The 22,754-nt window shown below is 46.9% G+C and overlaps 1 protein-coding gene and 1 long non-coding RNA gene across 10 annotated transcripts in view; one reads left to right on the forward strand and one right to left on the reverse strand.

The window, feature by feature from the left end:
* On the forward strand, positions 1 to 20,730 carry LOC131819863 (uncharacterized). The gene is made up of 2 exons (XR_009349357.1): positions 1 to 5,538; positions 20,436 to 20,730. It is a non-coding gene; the product is annotated as an uncharacterized LOC131819863 (long non-coding RNA).
* KCTD7 (potassium channel tetramerization domain containing 7) overlaps positions 10,394 to 22,754 on the reverse strand; it is a 13,560-nt gene continuing 1,199 nt past the window's right edge. Inside the window, exons 2-6 of one of the 9 annotated variants that reach the window (XR_009349350.1) lie at positions 20,844 to 21,013; positions 17,440 to 17,618; positions 16,614 to 16,986; positions 12,578 to 12,906; positions 10,394 to 10,829 (exon numbers count right to left, since the gene is read on the reverse strand). Coding sequence is in view for 3 of the 9 variants with exons in the window: in XM_059155257.1 (XP_059011240.1) it covers positions 10,817 to 10,829; positions 16,614 to 16,986; positions 17,440 to 17,618; positions 20,844 to 21,013 (735 nt within the window). In the remaining 6 variants the exon portion in view is untranslated. The other 8 variants (XR_009349351.1, XR_009349355.1, XR_009349354.1 and 5 more) reach the window with 8 other exon arrangements.

Consider the following 22,754-nt stretch of genomic DNA (forward strand, 5'->3'; position numbering starts at 1 on the left):
GGAGGGAGCGTGCGGGCGAGCCGGGCCGCGGAGCTGGTCGCGGGTGCGGGAGGACCCGGGCCGGGGTCTCTGCGGGGAGCGGGAGCGGGAGCGCCCTCGACCCGCCCCTGTGCAGCGCGGCGGGGGGACCCGGGGAGAGTGCGGGGACGGTCCGCCGGGGCGCGGGGGTGAGGCCGCGGCGGTGGGACCGGCTGCCCGGTTGCTCCTCCCGAGACGGCGGGCTGGGGGCGGCTGGGACGGCCCCGCGGTCCTGCGTCCCTGGGGAAGCGGGGCACTGAGTGGCTCGGCTCTTGTACGGGTGCGGGTCTGCGCTGTGTCGTTTGGATTCGGTTGACTCTGGCAGGTGCATTTCTTTTGATATGGACGGACGGACGGACGGACGGAGGGAACATCTCCCAGGCTGAGATCCCGACCTGACCTCACGTCCAGAGTTGGACGCTTCACCGCGTGAGCCACCAGGTGCCCCTTTAGCGTATGAATTTGTAAAAATCAGCCCCATTGGAAAAAGTGAGGATAAAAGAGGCCAAAAACTCATCGTGGAATCAAAAGATCCGAGAATCAGAGGTTCATCTTGGGTCGGAAGAAGAGCAAGAGGAGGGTGGGGAGTGCGGGGGCCGAGGGGACGGACGAGCAGGACTGATGCAGAAGGTCAGACCAGATGACCTCCCCCGAGGACGGAGACGCACCACGGACGGTGGAAGCAGCATCCTGTCTTGTTCCCATCTCAGAGCGACGGTGTTCGCTCCGTCGAGTGGGGTTTACCTCTGCTGTTCGTCGGCGGCCTTTACCCTGGGTGGACGGCGGTGCCTGCTCTCCTCAGTGGACAGGCTCTTCTGTTACTCAGGAAAGGGAAGGACAGTTTTTAAAACACAACTGTTTATTGTAAAATACAGTGACATAAAATTAACAAGAATGAATTTGGACCCTTAACACTATATACAAAAATTAACTCAAACTGGATTTAACACCTAAATGTGAGATACAAAATTTAGAAAACACAGCTGAAAAGCCTCATGACATTGTATTTGACAGTAGTATCTTCGGCAACACCAAAAGCATAGGTAATAAAAGGAAAAAACAAAAACTAGACTTAACAAAATTTGAAAATTTTGTGCACCAAAGGGCACAGTCAACGGAATACAAAGGTAACTCACAGAAGAAAATATTTGCAAATGACTTACCTGATAAGGGACTGTTACCCTTAAAACTCAACAACAAACAACCCAATTTACATGAGATTTCTTTCCATTTCCTTGTCTTCTGTTTTCTGCAAGGTTTTAGAGTTTTCATTGTACAAATCTTTTACCTCGATTAAATTAATTCTTAAGTATTTTATAACTTTTGAGGCTATTATAAGTGGAATTGTTTTCTTAATTTCTTTTAGGTTGCTCATTGTTAGTATGTAGAGGGGTGGCTGATTTCTGTGTCTTGATTTTGTATTACTACATTGCTCTATTCTAACAGTTTTTTTTCTGTAGAATCGTAGGATTTTTTACATACAAAATCATTTCTTTGAGCAGAAATAACTTTACTTTTTCCTTTCTAACGTGGATGCTTTTTACTTCTTTTTCTTGACTAGTTGCTCTGGCTAGAACCTCCAACACAATGCTGAATAGAATTGTGGGAGGGGGACGAGCATGTTTGTCTTATTCTTGATCTCAGTGGCAGCACTTCTTACACCGTTGAGTAGAATGCTAGCCGTGGGTTTTTCATATGTGACTTTCTTATATTAAGTCAGTTTCGCTCCATTCCTAGTCTGTTGAGTGTTTTATCATGAATTGTGTCACGAGATTTTTCTCTGTCAGTTGAGAAGATAAGGTAATTTTTTCACCCTTAATTCTCTTTAGACCATCTTTGTATTCTAGGACTATATTTCATTTGGCCACAATATATAATCCTTTTGATAGGCTGTGGAATTCAGTTCATGTTTCGTTGAGAATTTTTGTGTCAATATTCATAGGGGATGTTGATCTGTAGCTTTTGTTTTTGTTTTTTCCTCTTGTGTCTTTATCTGGCTCAGTATTGGGGCAACAAATGAGTTAGTGAGTTAGAAAGCGTTCTCTACACTTTGTTTTTTGGGAAAGTTTGAGAAGGATTGGTATTAGTTCTTTAAATGTTTTGTAGACTTCTCCAGCAAAACCATCCAGTCCAAGGCTTTTCTTCATTGGAGGGTTTTTGATTACTGGTTCAACCTTGTCACTAGTTACAGATCTATCTGGATTCTCCATTTCTTGGTGATTCAGACTTGGTAGGTTTTCTATTTATGTAAAGTTAGTAATGTCCCCTCTTTAATTTCTGATTTTAGCAATTTGAGTCTTCTCTTTTTTCTCTGACATTCTAGCTAAATATTTGTCAATCTTGCTGATTGTTGTTGTTGCTGCTGTTTTTTAAGATTTTATTTGTTTATTTCAGAGAGAGAGAGAGAAAGCCCGAGCAGGAATCAAGGGCAGAGGGAGATGGAGATGCACACTCCCTGCTGAGCAGGGAGCCTGTCATGGAGCAGGCTCTGTCATGAGCCAAAGCGAGACGTGTAACCAACCGAGCCATCAAGGAGCCCCAGTTTTGCAGATTTAAAAAAAAATTTTTGGTTTTGTTTCCTATATTCTTTTTATCCTATTCATTATTTCACTTTTCTCCACTCTAATGTTTATTTCCTACTCTTTGCTAACTTTGGCTCAATTTGTGCTGCTCTTTTTTAGTTCCTTTAAGGTGTATGGGGGCACCTGGCTGGCTCAGTAGGTGAAGCATAAGACTCTTGATATCAGGGTCATGAGTTCTATCCCCACATTGGGTGCGGAGCCTACTTTAAAAAAATTTTAAGGTGTTTAGTTCGGTTACTGATTTGAGATTTCTTAACTATAGATATTTGCAGGTAGAAATTTCACTTAAGCACTGCTTTCAGTACATTCACTATGTTTTGTATGTTGTGCTTTTATTTTCATTTGTCTCAAAATATTTTCTAATTTCCTTTATGATTTCTTCTTTGACTTCTGGTTATTTAAGAGCATTTTAAAAAATTTTTCAATTATTGTGAGTTTTTCTTCTGTTACTGATTTCTAGTTTTGTTCCACTATAATTAGAAAAGACATTTTTATGATTTTTCAGAATTTATTAAAATTCATTTTCTGTGGTGATTATGTGATGCGATACAGGTTGGCTAATGCTACAGATGGAAACACTGGCAGTATAGAAGCATATCGAATCAACACATTGTATACCTTAAACTTACATGATGTTATATGTCAATTATATCTCAATAAAGCCGAAAATTTTTAATTTAAAAAAACGTGTTTTCTGGCCTAAAATATGTTTTACTCTGGACAGTGTTCTGTGTGCATTTGAGAAGAATGTGTGTTTCATTATTGTTAGGTGAAGAGTTCTGGATGTATGTCTGCTAGGTGTACTTGGATTATACCATCATTCAAGTACTCTTTCCTTCTTGATCTTTTCTCTGGTCGTTCTATCCATTATTAAAAGTGGGATAATGAAGTCTCCGACTATTATTGTAGAATTGTCAATTTCTCCCTCATTTCTCCTTGTTTCATATGTATTTGGTGCTCTGATTCAGATGCTATATGCTTACAATTGTTGGATCATCTTGTTGGATTAAATTTTTTTTCTGTATATAATGTCCTTCTTGTTTCTTATAACCCTTTTTCTAATGTAAAATTTATAGCCACCCCACACGCTCCTTGGTTTACTGTTTGCATGGAATGCGTTTTTCCATCCTTTTACTTTTGACCTCTTTGTGTCTTTGAATCTAAAGTGAAACTCTTTTGGACAGCATATAGATGGAGCTTTTAAGAGAACATACTCCACAAGTCTCTGACTTTTAATTGGAGAGTTTCATCCATTTACGGTTAAAGTAATGACTAATAAGGAATGACTTCTGCCATTTTAATAGTTCTCTATATGGCATATTTTTTTTTTATTCCTCAATTCTTTCATTACTGCATTTTTAAAAAAATTTTATTATTTGACAGACAGAGATCACAAGCAGGCAGAGAGGCAGGCAGAGAGAGGGGGAAGCAGGCTCCCCGCTGAGCAGAGAGCCCGATGTGGGGCTCAATCCCAGGACCCCGAGATCATGACCTGAGCCGAAGGCAGAGGCTTTAACCCACTGAGCCACCCAGGCGCCCCTCATTACTGCATTTTTGATATGCACTTGTTTTTCTGTAGCCTACCATTTTGATTCTCTTTTCTGTATATTTTAAAATTTATTTTCTTAGTGGTTAGCTTTGTGACTGTAATTTGCATCTTAAACTTATAACGACATAGTTTGAATACCAATTTATTTAAAATTGCTTATAATCTGTACATACACCTCTCTGTCCCCTTATCTGGTTACTGTCACAGATTTCAGCTTTAAAAATTATATGCCTGTTAACACAGGTTTACAATTAATGATTTATGTTTGTGCCTTTTAAATCATATAGGAAAAGTCTTTTAAAAAAGATTTTATTTAGGGACACCCGGGTGGCTCAGCTGGTTAACCAGCTGCCCTCAGCTCACGTCATGATCCTAATGTCCTGGGATTGAGTTCCACATTGGGCTCCTTGCTCAGTGGGGAGCCTGCTTCTCCCTCTGCTTGTGCTTGTTCTCTCTCTTGGATTAAAAAATAAAATAGGGGCGCCTGGGTGGCTCAGTGGGTTAAGCTGCTGCCTTCGGCTCAGGTCATGATCTCAGGGTCCTGGGATCGAGCCCCACATCGGGCTCTGCTCAGCGGGGAGGAGCCTGCTTCCCTCTCTCTCTCTCTGCCTGCCTCTCTGTCTACTGTGATTTCTCTCTCTGTCAAATAAATAAATAAATAAAATCTTTAAAATAAATAAAATAAATTATTTTATTTATTTTAAAGATTTTAGGATGAGCAGAGGAAAGGGCAGAGGAGCCTGCTGAGCAGGGAGCCTGATGCAGAGCTGGACCCTAGGAGCTTGAGATTGTGATCTGAGCTGAAGTCAGATGCTCAACTGACTGACTGAGCTACCCAAGCACCCCAACACTGGCTTTTACATTTACCTAGGTATTTACCTTTCCCAGTGTTATTTCTTCATGTAGCTTCAATTTACTGTCTAGTGTCATTTGCTTTTCAATCTGAAGGATTCCTTTGGGCATTTCTTACAGTGCAGATCCACCAGTAACAAATTCCCTTAGCTTTTGTTTATCTGGGGATGTCTTATTTCTCCTTCATTCTTGAAGAGGAGTTTTGCCAGATGTAATCTTTTTTTTTTAATTAATTATTTTTAAAAATAATTTATTTTAGAGAGAGAAGAAGGGGCGGATGGAGAGGGAGTGAGAATCTCAAGCAGACTCCATGCTGAGGACGGAGCCCAGTGAGGAGCTCAGTCTCATGATCCTGAGATCACGACCTGAGTCAAAACCAAGACTGGATGCTTAACTGACTGTACCACCCAGGCACCCCCAGATACAGAATTCTTGGTTGACAGGTTTTTCTTTCAACTCTTCAAATATGTCAACGCACTGCTTTCTACAACTCTTCAAATATGTCAACACACTGCTTTCTACCCTCCACAGTTCCTGGTAAGAAACCGTTTATATTCTTTTGGGGATCCCTTTTATGTGATGAATTTGTTCTCGCAACTCGCTGCTTTCAGGATTCTTTTTTCTTTGGCTTTCTACAGTTTGATTATGTTTCTTGGTGTGGATCTCTTTGACTTTATCTCACTTGGAGTTTTTTAAGCTTCTTAAATTTGTATATTTGCCCCATTTGCTTTATCATTTGTTCAGTCTCTCCCTACACACATGCACACAGTTTTCCTGAAGAATGCAACTAAATTGCAGAATCATGCTTCTTGACTTCTGTATATTTCAGTGTGTATTTCCTAAAAACAAAGATACCCTCTTAGATGAGATCAGGTGCATTTGGGGTGACACGGCCATAGACGAAAGATACCCTCTTAGAAAACCAAAGCAGAATCATTAAAAAAAAAAAAAAAGAAAGAAATTAACATTGATAAAATCCTACTGCTTAATCTACACCCCTTACTCAGTTCTCATCAATTTTCCCAAGAAAGGCCTTTATAGCTATTGCTTTTCCTGGTCCCAAATCTAATTCAGGATCATTTAATTGTCATGTCTCCTTTAATCTGGAATAGTTCTTCCATTTTTATTTGTCTTTCAAGTTCTTGAAATTTTTGAAAAGTGGAAGATGGTCAGTCTAAAGAATGTCCTTCAAGTTGGGTTTGTCTAATGTCTTCTCATGATTAGATTCAGGTTATTCATTTTGGCAGAGAAATCATATAAATAATGTGTCTTTCTCAGGACAGGTCTTTCGGCTAATGCTGACTTTGGTTACGTGACTCATGAGGAAACTTTCAGATGTTTACACTGTCAAGTTACTGTTTTTACCTTCGTAATTAGTTATTTGTAGGGAACCACTTTGAGACTATGTTAGATCCTGTTTTTCTTCAACAGCTCATCAGTTTTAGAATCCATTGATGATTCTTGTCTAAGTCAATTGTAAATTTGACCATTGCTAAATGTAGATTTTTCCAAACCCCATCCTTTCCTTTATATTTGTTAGCTGACATTTTACTATAATTAAGAACTTTCTAGGGCACCTTGGTGGCTCAGTCGGTTGAGCCTCCGACTCTTGGTTTTGGCTCAGGCTGTGATCTTGGGGTCATGGGGCTGCATAGGGCTGTAAATGTCATGCACAATAGAGGCAACATCTCTGCCTTCAGAGAGCTTATTTAAAAGTAAATACAGACGTAACAAGATAATTACTATTGGTAATAAATGTTATAAAGGAAATAAATCAGGTGACGTGATAGATAGTAATGAAAGTGCGCTTTAGATGGCATGATCAGAGGTCCCATTTACTATGTGACATTTGAGCTGTTATATGACATTTGAACATAAAATAGGAAAGTGAGCCAGCCCATGAGAAGGGTTGGGGGAAGGGCATTCCTGGGAGAGGGAATGACAGTCACAAAAACCTGAGGCAGGAAGTGAAAAAAAGGCCAGAGCAGAGATGGGAAAAGAAGGAGCAGGGTGGTGAGAGGAGGCTGGGGTGCATAGGACCCAGATCAAACCTGGTAGGACCTTACAAGCCCGTTGTAAAAGTGAAGGGTTTTAAGTGAGCGTGCTGTAGGATCTCATCAGACCCTTCAAGACTATTTTGAAGAATAGATTGGTGGGGTAATCAGGGGCCAAATTAAGCGAAGTAGCCCTTGTAGTAACACAGATTGAGAGACAATGGTGATTCAGACAGGTTAATTTTTGACGTTTTCAAGATCCATCCTGAAGATATATTCAAGACTTGGTGATGGATTGCACTAGAAGGTGCGGTAAGGAGGAGTGTTAAAGATGATTCTCGGGTTTTCGTTGACTGGATGAATGGTGGTGGCATTTCCCGAGATAGAAAAGATAGAATAAGGATGTTGGGGTGGAAGAGGAAATGAAGAATTCCATTTGGATACGTGAGGTTTGAGATGGCTAACCGACCCTGAGGTAGCGGTATTTATCTGGTTACTGGGCATACAATTCAAGGCTGAGGAAAGAGGCCTGGGCAGGAGTATAAATTTGGGAGTCACCAGCATATAGTAATGCCAGTTATTGGGGCACCTGGGTGGCTTAGTCACTTCAGCGTCTGCCTTCAGGTAAGGTCATGGTCCCAGGGTCCTGGGATTGAGTCCCGCATCGGGCTCCCTGGTTGGTGAGAAGCCTGCTTCTCTCCACTCTGCTCACCCCCCCCCCCCCCCCCGCACGCTCTCTCACATAAATAAAATCTTTTAAAAAAAGATGCCAGGGGGCGCCTGAGTGGCTCAGTTGGTTGGACGACTGCCTTTGGCTCAGGTCATGATCCTGGAGTCCCGGGATCGAGTCCCACTTTGGGCTCCCGGCTCCATGGGGAGTCTGCTTCTCCCTCTGACCTTCTCCCCTCTCATGTGCTCTCAAATAAATAAATAAAATCTTTAAAAAAAAAAAAAAGATGCCAGTTATTGATTGCCTCTTAGCTCCATATTCATCCTTCGTTGGCTCTGCAGAATTGGATTGGGACTTTTGAATATTTTTTCCTTTGCCAATTAACGGGATATTAAACTTCATTAGCAGAGGATATCAGGGAGACCCTACCAAGAGGAAAGGTACTTCCCTTTCTGGTTCTGGTGTGATTGCCCCAGCACAGCTTCTCCGGCACGCAGCTCTTGCAGTGCCTGGTCGCCAGCAGCACAAAGAGGCCAGCAGCTTTCCCCAGCACTCACCTTGGGTGGCTTTGTAGTGGAGTGCCTCTGATAAAACACCTCCCTGAAGAGATTTTCCCAGCGTCCTAGAGTTAGGATTTCCAGCAAGTTTCACCAAGCATAGCACCCGATGACTTCCCTGCCATTCAGTAAACCACGGCTCTGCCCTCTCCAAAAAGGTCTGATACCAGCTCTGGGGAAGGGGCTGTTCTTCCTTGGATCCCGTCTCAGTCCTGGGTGGCGCTTCCTCTATGTGGTCTTTCCACGTTCTCTCTAGTTCTCACTGCTGTTTGTGAACCAGCCCCTCGTTATTACAATGCAACTATGATTAAGCTAACTTACATTAAAGATAGAAATTGTTCAATTGCTACTTTTTTGTTTTGTCTTGACTAATACAAATGACTCCATGCAGTTCGGGAACGCTCACCGAAGAAGGAAGCAGCACATTCTGCTGTGTCAGAAGGTCCCAAGAAGTCTGTTATTTTCCATTTTGAATGCATGAGATATCAAGGCACGTGGGATAGCTGGCCTCCTTCTCGGGCTCTTGTGCATGTTTGCAGTATCTTTCAGAAGCCAAAATGTTTGAAAAACACATCCTGCTGCACTATGGGGAACAAGCTCCCAGTCTCACCTTGAGTACTCCGGGTGCCTGCAGACAGACATCCCCAAAGGGCTTCCTCAGTGCCGCCTCTAGACCTTGAATCTGTTGGTCTTATTGCAACTCTCACACCTACAAGGGTTGTCGGCCTGCCAGTGCCAGTATCGTGGACATGGGGAAACAGGGGACAGAGGCTGCCCATGCTTGTGCCTCCGTGATCCCTGCCAAGGCACTGAAGTGTGTCTGGGTTGCTTAAGACCATGATAGGAGAAAAGATGTACAGGGTTTTCAGCTACTGGAATTCTGGGTCCTTAGCAAGGGGTCAGCTCAAACTGCATCCTAAAAAGGCAGGATGGCCATGTGAAGAAGTGGAGGAACATGACCGAATGACTACTGCCTATAAACCCCCAAAACTGTGGGGTAGTTGAGCATCTGGAGAACCTTCCACCTAAGAAACATCACTTTTTTTTTCCCCCCTCCCCAGAAACATCACTTTCTTATACATTATCATGAGGATACCTTGGTTGAACTTTCTGGAAATCCCACCTCTGGATCTCAATCCACAACTGCAGGTTATCCCAGGGCTGCTGCTGCCATCAAGGGGTCAGGATTGTCATCCCAGCAGAACACAGTGCTGACAGGATTCGAAACCAGGCAGTAAACCCCATGTCTGTGGAATCCTCCAGGCTAAACGCCCAGCCAGTGTAAGTGGTGGAACATTCCAGTAGGTGACTATAAACAGTACTCCTCAACATCCTACCTCTCTGAACCAGCGGGAATTTCCAGACAGAGCTGTATTTGGAAGTATACAATCAGGCAGTTGGGTAGAACATTTCCTGAATATGCTGGAGGCAGATATACGCTGCCTTGACTTTCTGGGAGTGCCAAGTGAATAACGCCATCCTCATTTCGGCCAACAGTGATGTGGTCAGCTGACCAGGGAAGTCCCTATTTTTGTTAGGAAGCTCTTGGTGAATGCAGTTTCTGGGAAAAGTATGGTGATTATCCCTTCCAAGGGTAGAGGAGGGTGAAGCTAACTTACCTGTCTGGTGGGGCCTTGCCAGAATCTGCTGCCATTGCGGAAGCAGTCACGGTAGACACGGAACTTAGAGAGAAGGGCTGAAAATGCTCTTCAAATCCTAGCAGGCCAGGTGAGAAAGCTGAAACGGAAAGTCTGGGACCTTGGTGCAAAGAGCACCTACCTGCCTGAGAAGCAGTGGGGGACACTGCTGGACGAAACATCACCACCAGGGCTGGCTACCAAATGCTGGATGAGGTACGGCCAGAAGTGGCAAACCAGCTTTAAAATGCCAAAGACAGGGCAGTCGTAAGTGGTGGGGGTGGGGGGTGGTGATGACGCAGGGAGAGTGGGGACAGTAGGCACCCACGACAGATGGGTGCATGGACAGATGGGTCCTCAGGACAGTGCAAGCTGAGGCAGAGCTGAAGGCAAGGATGTAATGCTGGAACTCACACTAATAAACACACTAATGGCATTTACAGAAGGTGATACACATTCTTAGGACTTAAGCCTGATGATACCATCCAACCCACCTACAAACATAATAGAGGTATAAGGATTTCAATTCAACTCTTAACTGATTAATTTCTTTTAATGGAGATCAAGCTCTTAAGTTTTGTGGTGCTTTGGGTTTCTATTTCTTAATTTTTCCTTAATAAAGGAGAAGTATGTATCCATCTATTCAAAAGATCTACTGGAGCTAGGCCACCTGCCACAATCACATGACACAGGAAAAAACCCAGGGTCTGTAATACATTAGGAGAATCTTCTAAAAGTCATGGTTTGTGGAAGGGTGATTCAGGTTGCCACTGAAATCACAGAAGGGCAGAAAAGGTACATCACAATCTGATTACGGGTCCCTTCTATGAAGTACTTCTGGATGGCTCAAGACGGTTCAAAGTCTTCCCTGCAGTTGAGTCAGACTTCTTCCTGGTGCACGACAGTCCCGTTTCCACTGAATTCCAGGTGGCTGGAGGTGGTGGAATCCCAGGATATTTAGATCATGTCACTGCTCGGGAAGAACAAGCGTATGAAGGAAGAAGTCCTCAGCAGTCGGGACTGGGACTGCCTTGTTCCTAAGTCTGAACTTACTGTTACTGGTGTATATGGGGGACGGTGGCATTCTGGAGGGGGAGGGAAGAGCTCTGCCATCGGATGTAATAGATAACCCAGATCTATGGCTTTTGTAATAACTGTCAGTTTCTCCTTGCCTTTAGACTTCAGAAGTAGATATTCATCTAAGGGAAAAATGAGATACCTAATGTTCACGGCTAATAAGATCACTGTAGAAATGACTGGAGGAGGGAAAAAAAGGCGTATCATTACCCGTGCTCAGAACAAGAACTACCTTCATTAGCATCCTATTCATATAGGGGCTTTATTTTAAAGTTATGTTAGATATAAAGTTTAAAATTATGTTTAAAAAAATGGAGAACACTAGGGGCGCCTGGGTGGCTCAGTGGGTTAAAGCCACTGCCTTCGGCTCAGGTCATGATCTCAGGGGCCTGGGATCGAGCCCCGCATCGGGCTCTCTGCTCAGCGGGGAGCCTGCTTCCTCCTCTCTCTCTGCCTGCCTCTCTGCCTGCTTGTGATCTGTCTCTCTCTCTCTCTGTGTCAAATAAATAAATAAAAATTTTTTTAAAAAATGGAGAACACTAAAACACATGACGGGAAAAACAAAATGGTAAGGAATCAAATGATAGGAAGTTAAAGATAAGTAAACAAAAGTGAAAGAAACATGCTGTAAGTGAAACAGATCAAAAGGAAAAGTTAGTGAAGCTAGCTACGAGGTCATCTCCAAAATGATGACAAAGGAACAAACAGGCCCAGAGCCTAAGGGCAAAAAACCCAAGCCAGGGGACGCCTGGGTGGCTCAGTTGGTTGGACGACTGCCTTCGGCTCAGGTCATGATCCCGGAGTCCCGGGATCAAATCCCACGTCGGGCTCCCAGAGCTAGGGGAAGTCTGCTTCTCTCTCTGACCTTCTCCTCGTTCATGCTCTCTCTCACTGTCTCTCTCTCTCAAGTAAATAAATAAAATCTTTAAAAAAAAAAAAAAACCCAAGCCAGGCACACAAGATGCCCTAAGCTAAACGAAAAAGCCTTACATTCAGTTCTTCTCCTGAGGCCAGGGGCATCCTTCCCCACGTGGCCAGGCTGCACATCTGTGTGGCTAGGCCCGAGGGCTGCAGGAGTCTAACTCAGCCGCCCCAGATCATCTCACACCTACAGGCCAGGCGGCGACCCTTACTTGCGTCCATCACTGCCCACAGGCGGGGCCCTTCTCCACCTAGTGAACGCGCGTCTCTCACTCAGAAGGGTAGTACACTGGGGACCCGAGCTGGGATTACTTAAAACCTACACATCAAAGAAAGTCTTTCTAACATTCCTTCCAGAGCATCTGCCTGTCAAATTTTCACAGGGTGAGCAGGGTGAAGCCCTAAGCCCGAGAGGTGGGACACTGAGCTGTCAAGAAGGGAGGGCCCCACTGAACACCTGCGAGGATTTCGGAAAAGGGCCCTCAGAATCCTGACTTCCACTTACTAGCCACCTGCCTTTGAGGAAATTACAGCTCTGCGAGCTTCAGTTTCCCACTCGTTAAGTATTATTGGTGTATTGTTACCCTGTGGTTGTGTGCACAGTAAGTAGGTCAGGGACATACTTGGCGCAGGTGATGCAGTGCTTTAAAAGTCAGAATCATCGGAGATTTAAGGAAGCAGTTGGAGGGCGGCACAGCTCCCCAGCACGTCAGGACTCACCTTTCTGGGTTAATTCATGGAGTGACTCCAAGGGACATCTTGATGAGGACACTCATTAGCCAGGAAGGTGTCCAACTCTGCTTCCAGAGGAAGAACAACTCAAGTCCATTTTCCTCAAAGACCGGTCTTAACCACTGAGGCCCACATAAGCTTAGAGCCATTTCTCTCTCCCTTGAAAGAAGTGGTGAATGACAGAAGGGATTCCTTTCGGAACCACCTGACGTGGCTGGGAGCTACACAGTGACTGCGCACCTGTGGTATCTTCTTCCCCTGGAGACCTCTCCACACGAGAGGGGAGAGCTCTGTGCCTAGACTGGGTGGGCACACTCCTACCTGGAACAGAGACAAGGCTAGAGTAACTGCAGAACGGCCTTCACGGGGCCCACGTCCCTCTTACTTCAAGCCAGGGCAGAAGTTCAGCTGCCGAGCTCAGGAAAAGAGCCTAGTTTACGTCGTTGCGCGTCCCCAAACACACCACATTTCAAGGAGAAATCAAGACATTGTTTGCTAGCACCGTGAGGGCAGAGGAGAGATGAGAGTAAGTCCCTAGAAAAGAAAGGCACAGCACCCAGGTTCTAATTCTTCACTTTAATGCCACGTGCGGGTCCTGGGGCTCCATGCACCAAAGCGCTTACAGACAGGCAGCGAATGAACACAGGAGGTGTTATACTGTGTACACACACCCACCACCACACAGAAGGCAGGCCGTGGGCACAGGTGACTTCCCATGCTCCAGAGGCAACGGGTTCCTACACCCAGTCTTTGTTCCCACCTCCTCAACCCCTGCCAACCCACCCGTCTCCCCGTTAACATAATCATACATATACGTTTCTTCCAGAGTTCCAAAAAGTGCCTCTTTCACCCCACGTCCCCACGCTCCGGCTTCTGATGAATAAAGCCCCCCTCTTTCAAGGATCACAAGGCAGGCACTGCCTTCATGAACGAGCCCCAGTGAAAGGTACCTAAGAAAGCTTAATCACTTGGAATCAAATACGGACAGATCCCAGGTAGAGGTAAAATTCTACCTGGGATCAAAATGCTCAGTGAAGCAGTTTTGTTCTGTTGCTGCTGTCATTTGTCTTAACCTCTTCAGGATCCGGCTTGGACCAAGGTTGCACACTGAGGCTCACCCCACTTTGTGGCTTGCAAATGTCATTCTTCTAGTCCCCCAACAAGCAACCCAGAGCAGGAAGGTTGTGTCACCTGACCCGCCTGAGGCACAAGGCTCCGACAGCCTCCAGAACACCCTAAGCCCCAGGAAGAAAGAACAGAAACTTTCAGAGCACAGCTGACTCTCTGCACAGGATGGGCAATGGACAGCCTCGTGAGTTACCCCAGAGGTAGAGTAAGGATGCTGGCGATTCGTCTCTCTCTTCTATTTAGAGAGTTACCCAAAGAGCTCCTCCATCTGGCATGCTGTCATGTTTCGTTGTGGTTTTGTTTCGATCTCATTTGTTGCCATTAAGTTTTTCATTTTTGCAGAATTTTGTCACGGCTGCTATTGCACCATACAACCCTATCCCCTAAAACTTTCACCTTCCCAGCCAGCGAGCACAACACCGGGGAGAAAGGTGCCCAAAGTCAAACATAACGGAAGCTCCAAAGGCAGGCACTTGGTTTAACCCATCAATATTACGCACAAGAATTCAATGAAAACGTACTCCCCTGGATCGGGAACAAGCATTCACCCTTCGGAGCCCTCCTTGCTAACCCAACCTTTCGTATGCTCTAGACCTGACCATTTAGACTTGAGAAGGGATCCAACTGGGAAAAGTCACTTCCTCCTATACGACCTTTATCTGGAGGCCATTATCACAAACCACCACATCCAAAAGCACTTTTCATCTTGGCCTTGGCTTCTCATCAGAGAAGGGCCAAACTGGGCCACTGAATTCTTTTACTTCGTTTGAAAAGAGCTCGAAGCTGGCTGCCAGTATCCCTGCTCTGCCTGGTCTACTGGCCCAGAGCCTTGTCTCTCCCACAGCGGCACAGAGTACACCACTGTGAGGACAACACAGGGCCAGATGGTCCAAGGGGCCTGGGGACAGTGTCCTCCTGCAGCATTCATGTAGCCCTAAGCTAGTGTTCAGGCCTATCTTTGAGCAAACTTACATTTGAGCCTACCAGTCGCTCTGTCTTCCATGTTTGGACTCTAACCAAAATACTGTGATGCCCTGGGCCAGCGGTGGCAACGAGAAGGAGCCAAGGCCAGATAACCGAAAGCACTGGGATTAATGGTCTCCTTTCTACTCACACCAGCTTTCTCCCGAAGAGCTTGCCTCAGTGTCTGTCCAAAAATGAGTTTGCATTAGGCAGTAACACCGATCGGAGCAAATTCAGTGAAGGACTTCTATTAGAACAAGACAAGAGCCGAGTTGTCGGAGTAAGCTTTAGGCAGGGACATCAACTCCAGAACAGCGATGATTCATTCGTGGATGAGAACAATGGAGAGAACACATACCTCAGAACCTCGACAGCTGACTTTACCTTCCTCTTAGAACCCCGTGTGGACCTCTGTTCCACCACATGACGTGGAGTGCAAAACTGCGCCCCTAACCCGCTCCACAGAGGGCCAGGAGGTCACTGCCCCACTGAGGGGTTCAGCGAGGTCCCAGGACTTGGCCTTCTCTTCCTCAGAAGGATGCAGACGTCTTCAGCTCCCCCTCCCGCTCCCCCATCAATCTGGTCTTGTAGGACTGAGACCAATGAGGCTGTCCTTGCCCGTGTTTTACATATAAAAAAACCTCCCTAACAAATACCCAGGACCGTCAAGCACAGTCATGATCACAGGGAGAAGCCCTTAATGCAGCACAGGAATGTTACGTTCCCACTGCTGGTGCCACGCAGCTCTTCTTTCAGGAGACGCGTGTCCACAGCCTGCTTAACTGCCCTGGTCTGAAGACGGGAGCAAGAAGAAAATGCACTGGGAGCAGGACCCTGTGGATCTTTTTCTCTGTCTGAGATGTGGAGAGGACAGCATGATGGAGGCTTGCTACGACTGTCCTACAGCTCCTGGTCTAGCTGTGCCTCCCACCCAAGCCTTTGTGTGCTTCCTCAGAACAGACACTTCTGCTAGGAGAACGTGAGCAGGGTAAAGCAGCAGGGTTTAAAAGAGGGGCTCCTATCTACAGAGGTTCACCACAAATCGGATGCTAACACATGAAATGGCAGCCAAAGAGATATTCTGAGCCTCCAGAAAGGATGTTACATCTCAAAGATAACAGATCTATGCAACCTGCCTGCTTGACTCAGGGAATCTTCGAAAGGAACCTCTGAAATCTACATTACAGCCCTGAGAAGATAACCCTTCAAGCAAGGAAGGTTGGTGGAAGGTAGGAGAAGCTGCGGCCCTAAGGCAGGGCTGTAAACATTGTGCTCTTCTAAGGCCAACCTGGTGCACGGCTTTGGCAACTATGGTTACATCTCCAAAAGGTGGTGAAGAGTATGTTTCAGGAGGAAGAGTCTCTCCACATCCTAAAACAAAGCCTGGAACTATCCCTGGGGGAAGAGGGAGAGAAAATGCTTCTCCTTCAGTCAGGGGCTTTGGGGTAGGTCCTTGGGTAACCCCCATAGCAATCTGTGCTCATACCTGTGTGCTAGGCACACGCAAGGGGCCCTCGAACGGGGCTGAGGAAGGGATCACGCCTGTAGTAGTCTGGTAACGTGGCACTAAAAAGGGCAGAAACTCTCTTGCAAGACCAGGAGAGTGACAAAACCTCTCCGGACTTCCTGGTCCAGCCCCAGCTCGCCAGACCCCATCAGCCTCAGGAAAAGATTGCCGTGCCCTGAGGAAAGGTCAGAAGAGCGCGGGTACAAGTCCCTCCGGGCCACAAGCCCTAAGCCTGACCTCAAGGCCCAGCCAGGAGGCTGGAGCTGCCAGGAGACCTTCAACCCCTTGCAGCTGTGCCCCAGGACTTGGTCCTCACCTCAGCGGGTCTGGGGCAGTTAGTGCCCCTCTCAGGATCCTACTCCCAGAGCCACTATAGAGAACAGACGCCCTCCCTGACAGGCCTCTGTCCCTAGCAGGGCTACTCACCACCACGTGATCTTGAACTCATAGATGGGACGCTTGCAGTAGTAGTGGTTGATGAGGTGCTTGTCACACACCCCGATGCACTGGTGGTCCACGACGAGGCCCTGGGCTGAGAGGTCCGTGACCAGGCAGTGCAGTAGGTCATAAACATCAGCCACAGCCTCCCAGGGCCCAAAAGACACATCCACCTCGCAATGGTGCTCAAAGAGCTGCCCATCGCTCTCGCTCCGCTCGAAGCGCAGGGAGTTGAGAAGCGGACACTCATAGGGGGTGATGGGCATCTCCTCCTTGAAGACACAGACCTTGAGCTTGGCAAAGCGGGCCTTCCGCTGTACCGCACGCAGCCGGGCAATCTCCACGATCCGCTCCAAATGGTCTGTGGGGGTGAAGACGGCACCCGTCACTGGGACAAGGGTCAGGAGGCTGGGGCGTGGGCGAGGCAGAGTCAGGGCACACAGAGAGAGCCCCAGTGAAGGCAGGATCCAACAGGGGAGCGAGATCTTGGGGCAGGGACTCTCTGGGCTCATGAAGGATGCAGACTTAAACAGGGATCATGGACCACCGTGGCAAAAGGAAACCCAAACGATGGAATGGGGATAATCCTTTTGAAATGGGATTTGATGATGTCATAGGCCAAGTGGGTCCTATTTAACCTGAATCGTCCCAGTGTGACCGGGAGGGGAGGGCAGAAAGGGAAGCAGAAATCTCTCCAACCTTGAGCAATGCAGATGATCCCAGACCACCTCTTCTGGTGGAGACCTAGGCCCGGACAGACGCCTTCAACCCTCCCTGCCCACACCTTGACCACCCTGGGCAGTTGACCCCTCACCTTTGTAATAGGGCATGAGTCCCAGAAATGCCTGGCGCACTTTCTCCCCCTTCAGAGGCTGCATGTTCTCTAGCTGCTCCAGGAGAGGACCGATGGCATAGTACTGGGCCTCTTTGTACACAGCCCGTACACGTTCCCGGGGCGGCAGGTCGCCCGAGCGCAGAAAATTCAGCACATCTCTGAGCAGGAAGGAAAGAGAGGTGCTGAGAAGGAGCTAATGGACCTGGGCAGTGACACATGGTACTTAGAGCACAGAATCTGGAACCAGACTACCAGCTGCATAATCTTGGGTAAGTGAACCTAACCTCTCTGTGCCTTGATTTTCTCATCTGTAAAATGAGGGAAAATTGTAAAAAAAAAAAAAAAAAAAAAAAAAAAAAAACCCTACGCCATAATAGGATCAAGGGATTCAGTGAGTTTATAGATAAAAAGTGCTTGGAAAATACCTGGCACTGGGTAAGCCCTCAGTATGCATTAGCAGCTGTTATTATCAGCATCATTACCATTAAAATTACTATTAGGTGTATTTTTTATTTTTATTAGGTGTTGTTTTTATTGGGTATATATAGGAATAATGGAAAGATATGATTTCTGGGCTCCTTAATCTAGATTTTTAAATTAAGATATAGTTAATACGCAATCAAGGTACAGTTTGATTATGACCACCACCTCCACCAAGATACAGAACATTCCATCTCCTTAAAGTTTCCCTCTGCCTCTTCCCATTCAAGCCCCAAATTCTTCTATCAACAAAGACTACTTCTGCCTCATCATGACGTCCATATAAGCGGAAGCACACAGTACATTCTCTTCTATGCTTATCTTCTCTCCTTCAACAGAATGCTTCTGAGACTCATTCCGTACGTCATGTGTGACAAAGGAGGTGGCCCGGCACTGAATGGATAGCCTGTCGTTTATTTACCAATTTTCTTGTTGATGGACAGTTGCGTTGTTCCAGTTTGGGGCTCTTATGAGTAAAGCTGTTATGAACATTCCTGTGTAAGACTTCCTGGGGACACACGTACCAACTTCTCTAGGGTATATATTAGGAGTAGAACTGTTCACTTGTTTTTTTTGTTTTGTTTTGTTTTTTAAAGATTTATTTATTTATTTATTTGACAGAGAGAGAGAGAGAGAACAAGTAGGCAGAGAGGCAGGCAGAGAGAGAGGAGGAAGCAGGCTCCCCGCTGAGCAGAGAGCCCGATGCAGGACTCGATCCCAGGACTCCGAGATCATGACCTGAACCGAAGGCAGCGGCTTAACCCACTGAGCCACCCAGGCGCCACAGAACTGTTCACTTGTAAGGTGAAGTACACACTTAACAAAATGGTCATAGCGTTTTACATTTTCACCAGCAATGTACAAGGGTTCCTCATCTTCTCTACATCCTCGCCATCAGTCTTATTCTGTAGCTACCAACACATCAAACGACTACCCACAACACCTGAACAAACTGGTGCTTGGGTGAATAGAATCACATGCTGCATTTTCTTAAAATAAAAACTCAGTTCTTTTCATTCTATCTTCAGATTCTTTAAGTGCTAAGAGTAATCAGATCCTTCACTGGTAGGTGTGGGCAGGTCTTTTCTGTAAAGACGTGTGAGTAAACCCCAAGATCAAGATGTTGCCTCAGTAGTGGTCTATGACCAAGACGTAACACCAGCGAACACTAACTAAGTCCTGATCTGTGTCAGTCATTCTCCATGTCTTATCCCACTGAATCACTTCAATGACATTGTGCAGTAAGTTCCATTTTAGGTCCATTTCATAAGTGAGGAAAAAGAGGGACTCGGAGAAGTTAAAGAACACTCTTACTCAAGGAGCCACAGCTAGCAGGAGCCCAAATGCAGACCTGCCTGACTCCACGCCCATATCCACAGTGGTCAGACTCCAGTCCCAAGCGTTTCACTCATCAAGCAGCCTTCGTGGTGGGTACTGGGAGCACAGGAGCCGCCCCAGCAGAGAAATGTACCTGACCGAATGCCTTAAACACCTGCACTATTTTATCTGAGTCTTCAGGCAACTTCATCTGCTGATGATGAGTCATAGGCCACGGGAGTCCAGCAGCCCAAGGAGAAATGCTACAATATCCTGCTTTCTGCCACACCCCTGCCTGCCTCCGCCCCTCTCCAGCTATGGCCACCTGGGCACAGGCACATCAACCTAGAGCCAAACCCTGCTCCCCCTCCCCACAACCCCTTTCCAAATTAGCGCTCTAGGATCTTAAGCAAACCTTGGTCTGCTCTGAAAAACATAACCCCGGGGCAAGGCCCAGCTAAGAGTACTGTGGGAGCTGCCAGCTGGGGCCAGCACTTTCCTCCCCCAAACAGCCTGCAAACAAAAATCTTTTTATAGCTCTGCAGAGTGATGTGACACTTTGTTTTCTCAGCATCGGAGGCAGCTGACAGCCCAATGGGGACACCCAGATGGTTCAAAGTAAATTGTTTGACCAGAGGCTCCTTTCTGAGGATAAAAATGACCTTTCTCCCAGTGCGGGCAATCCGAATCAGAGGCCAGCACGGAGAGGTAGTGGCTGTAGAGTTTCTGCCTCCCTAGTCGAGAACCGCTGAAGGTTGAGAACCATGTTCGTTCTCTAGGCATTCCAAAGTTGGGCTGAAGGGCCAAACAGCTTTCGCCACATGCTCTGGAGGGACCTGGCCAGAGGTCACAGAAAGGCTCCTTATGTAATCGGCATGGCAGGCCTGCGAGGCAGCCACAATTATTTCTCATTTCACAAATAAGGAAACTAAAACATAAAGTCTTTAAACTGTTTATGTGTGAGGTGTCAGAAATCCTTTCTTGCGAAGGGCTATTTTCTTTTTTGAGATTGTGTCTTTCCATGTTTTAGTATTAAAATGACAGTCAAAATTGAAGTGTTTTTTTTCGTTTTGGGGGGTTTTTTTTGGTAAAGACTTCTTTTGGCAAAATTAAAGGATGGCAATCACATATTGGCGCTTCCCTCACCTTTTTTTTTCATTTGTTTTAAACTATTGAAGGAAGTCTGACAACATGGTCACACACCATGTCCCTCCCTAATGGCGATGTGGAGCCCCAGAATCCGAATCTGAGGATTTCCCGCAAGAAGCTGTGTTGGAACTCCCCCGCCTCCAGGTGGGATCACATCTATTCCACACAGATGACAACTTTCTGGTCTTCAGTTCCACAGGACAGAAGCTGTTCCACCACACGCAGCCACTGGGTGTCACCTGGGATTTCTCGGGCTGTCCTCATCTCCTCTGGGAAACTAACTGCCTTTTTATATCATTCAATAAACACATTTATTACATTCCAGCAGCACATTTGCGATCTCCTCTTCTAGGTACCGTAGAAGACACTAACGCCCCATACTGAAGCCCAGGACACTTACTCGGACTACAGAGTTGATCACAGAGGGATAAACATACCCAAAGTGCGTGCCATCCCGGTCAATGAAGTACCGGCCCTCGGCGTCGGTGGGGATGTAATGCCGCCCGCTGAACATGGCCGCCAGCATGGTGTCCTCATAGCGCCGCAGGGTGGACAGACGTGTGGTGAAGTGAGCCCCTCCAATGTTAAGGGGGACAACCTCAGGAAACTGGAAAGGAACCACCGGCACTTTCAGCCAGGCACTGGGGAATGAGAGCAGGGGCTGCTCTGTCTGCGTCTCCTTGGGTCTCATCAGTGCTGCACCACTCAGGTACCCAAGGCTAAAATACAGGAGTCTTTCTGAATGCTCTCCTGTCGCCCCCTTCCCCCACACTCCTCAGTTGCCAAGTCGACCCCACTGTTCCCCAATACCATTCAATCAGGCCTCCCCACCCCAGTTCTACTATCTCTGCTCTAGAATGAATTTACCATTTTTATGTCCTTGCTTATGCTGTCTTCTCTGTCCGGAATGTTCTTCCCAGTCTCCCTCTGTCCATCTAGCTAATGCAATTGCCCTGAATGTGGTGTGTGTTGTTCACTGCACAAGGGCACCTGTCTCCCAGTGATCTGCCAGCCCAGCTGTGTGCCCTTTGTCTAATGCACACCACGGCACCATATAAGTTAGCAGCATCCATTCATTCTAAACGCTTCTCTTTAAGGTTCCTGATCCTGTGAGTGTTCTGCCCTTTGTTCCCCGCTTGCCCCCAAGACCGAGTTAACTAACGAGTCACCCTCCACTGTGCCTCCACCATGTGCCACGCTCTCCTCTCTGGAGTGCCTGGCGTGCCGCAGGGCAGGCTGGCTGTTACGTACTCTTGTCAGCTCTCCTTTCTAGAACCCAAGCTTCCTGAGGGCAGCATCTCATTCACTAACCATGAGGCCACCCACAGCAGGGCTCCCAGGTGGTCGTGGATCATTCCAGACATCCACCCCGCATTCGCTTTACCTCACTGCTTCTCTCCTATTTAAACCATAGAGCGAGATCAGTGCCTGGTCCAGCTCAGGTTCCGGAGGCACGGGCAAGGGGAGAACAGGGCATGATGGTACAGAATGGCCCAAAGCAGCTCTGGATAAAATGCTCAGCACCCGCTGGGGGGAGGAGGATCTTTCACTGCTTGTTGTTTTTAAAGAAATGAAGCCAGTTCTCTCTAATTTCCCCACAAACCTCCAGCTTAACTAAAATTCTACACTAGTGCATACTTTTCAGTATTATAACATCTCTCAGGCTCCCGGGTACCTTTGTCTGCAGAGTCTTTTCCCCCAGCTTTCCAGTTCCATCTTTTCCCCACTCGTTTTTGAGGTGTAGCTGACACACAAGGTTGCTAGTTCTGGGGTGTTGGGCACAGTGGTCTGGCAGGTCTATAGGGCACAGTATGCTCACCACTCGGCGGCTACCATCAGATACCACTATTACAGGGTCGATGACTACCTTCCCTGCGCTGTGCCCCTCATCCCAGTGACCTGTTCATTTCGAACTGGAAGCCGGCACCCCCAGTCCCTTCAGCCACTCTGCCCCTCCTCCCACCCCCTCCCCTCTGGGAACCACTGGTTCGTTCTCTGTTTAGGAGTCGGTTTATGCTCTGTTCGTGTGTTTGTTTTGTAGATTCCACATATAAGTGAAATAATACGTTTTCAAATTCTTGGTGAAACACAGCAGGACCACAACACACTCCGTCAAAGTTACCCGGAGCCCCACGCGCTGTCCGGGGCGCAGTGAGGACCCAAACAGGCCCTGGATGAGCGAGTGGGGAAGGACAGGACAGAAAGGCGGGTGCGGTTCTTGGGTGGGTGCCCTGTCACCCCGTCCCTCGGCAGCCGAAGGGCAGCAGGTGCCTTCTACGCGCTCCGCAGCCCCTGCGCCCAGGACGCGCTGCGGCGGGATAACGGACTCCACACTTCTGGAGCTCTCG

The sequence above is a fragment of the Mustela lutreola genome, chromosome 17 (assembly GCF_030435805.1).
Source record: "Mustela lutreola isolate mMusLut2 chromosome 17, mMusLut2.pri, whole genome shotgun sequence".
Taxonomy (NCBI): Eukaryota; Metazoa; Chordata; class Mammalia; order Carnivora; family Mustelidae; genus Mustela; species Mustela lutreola.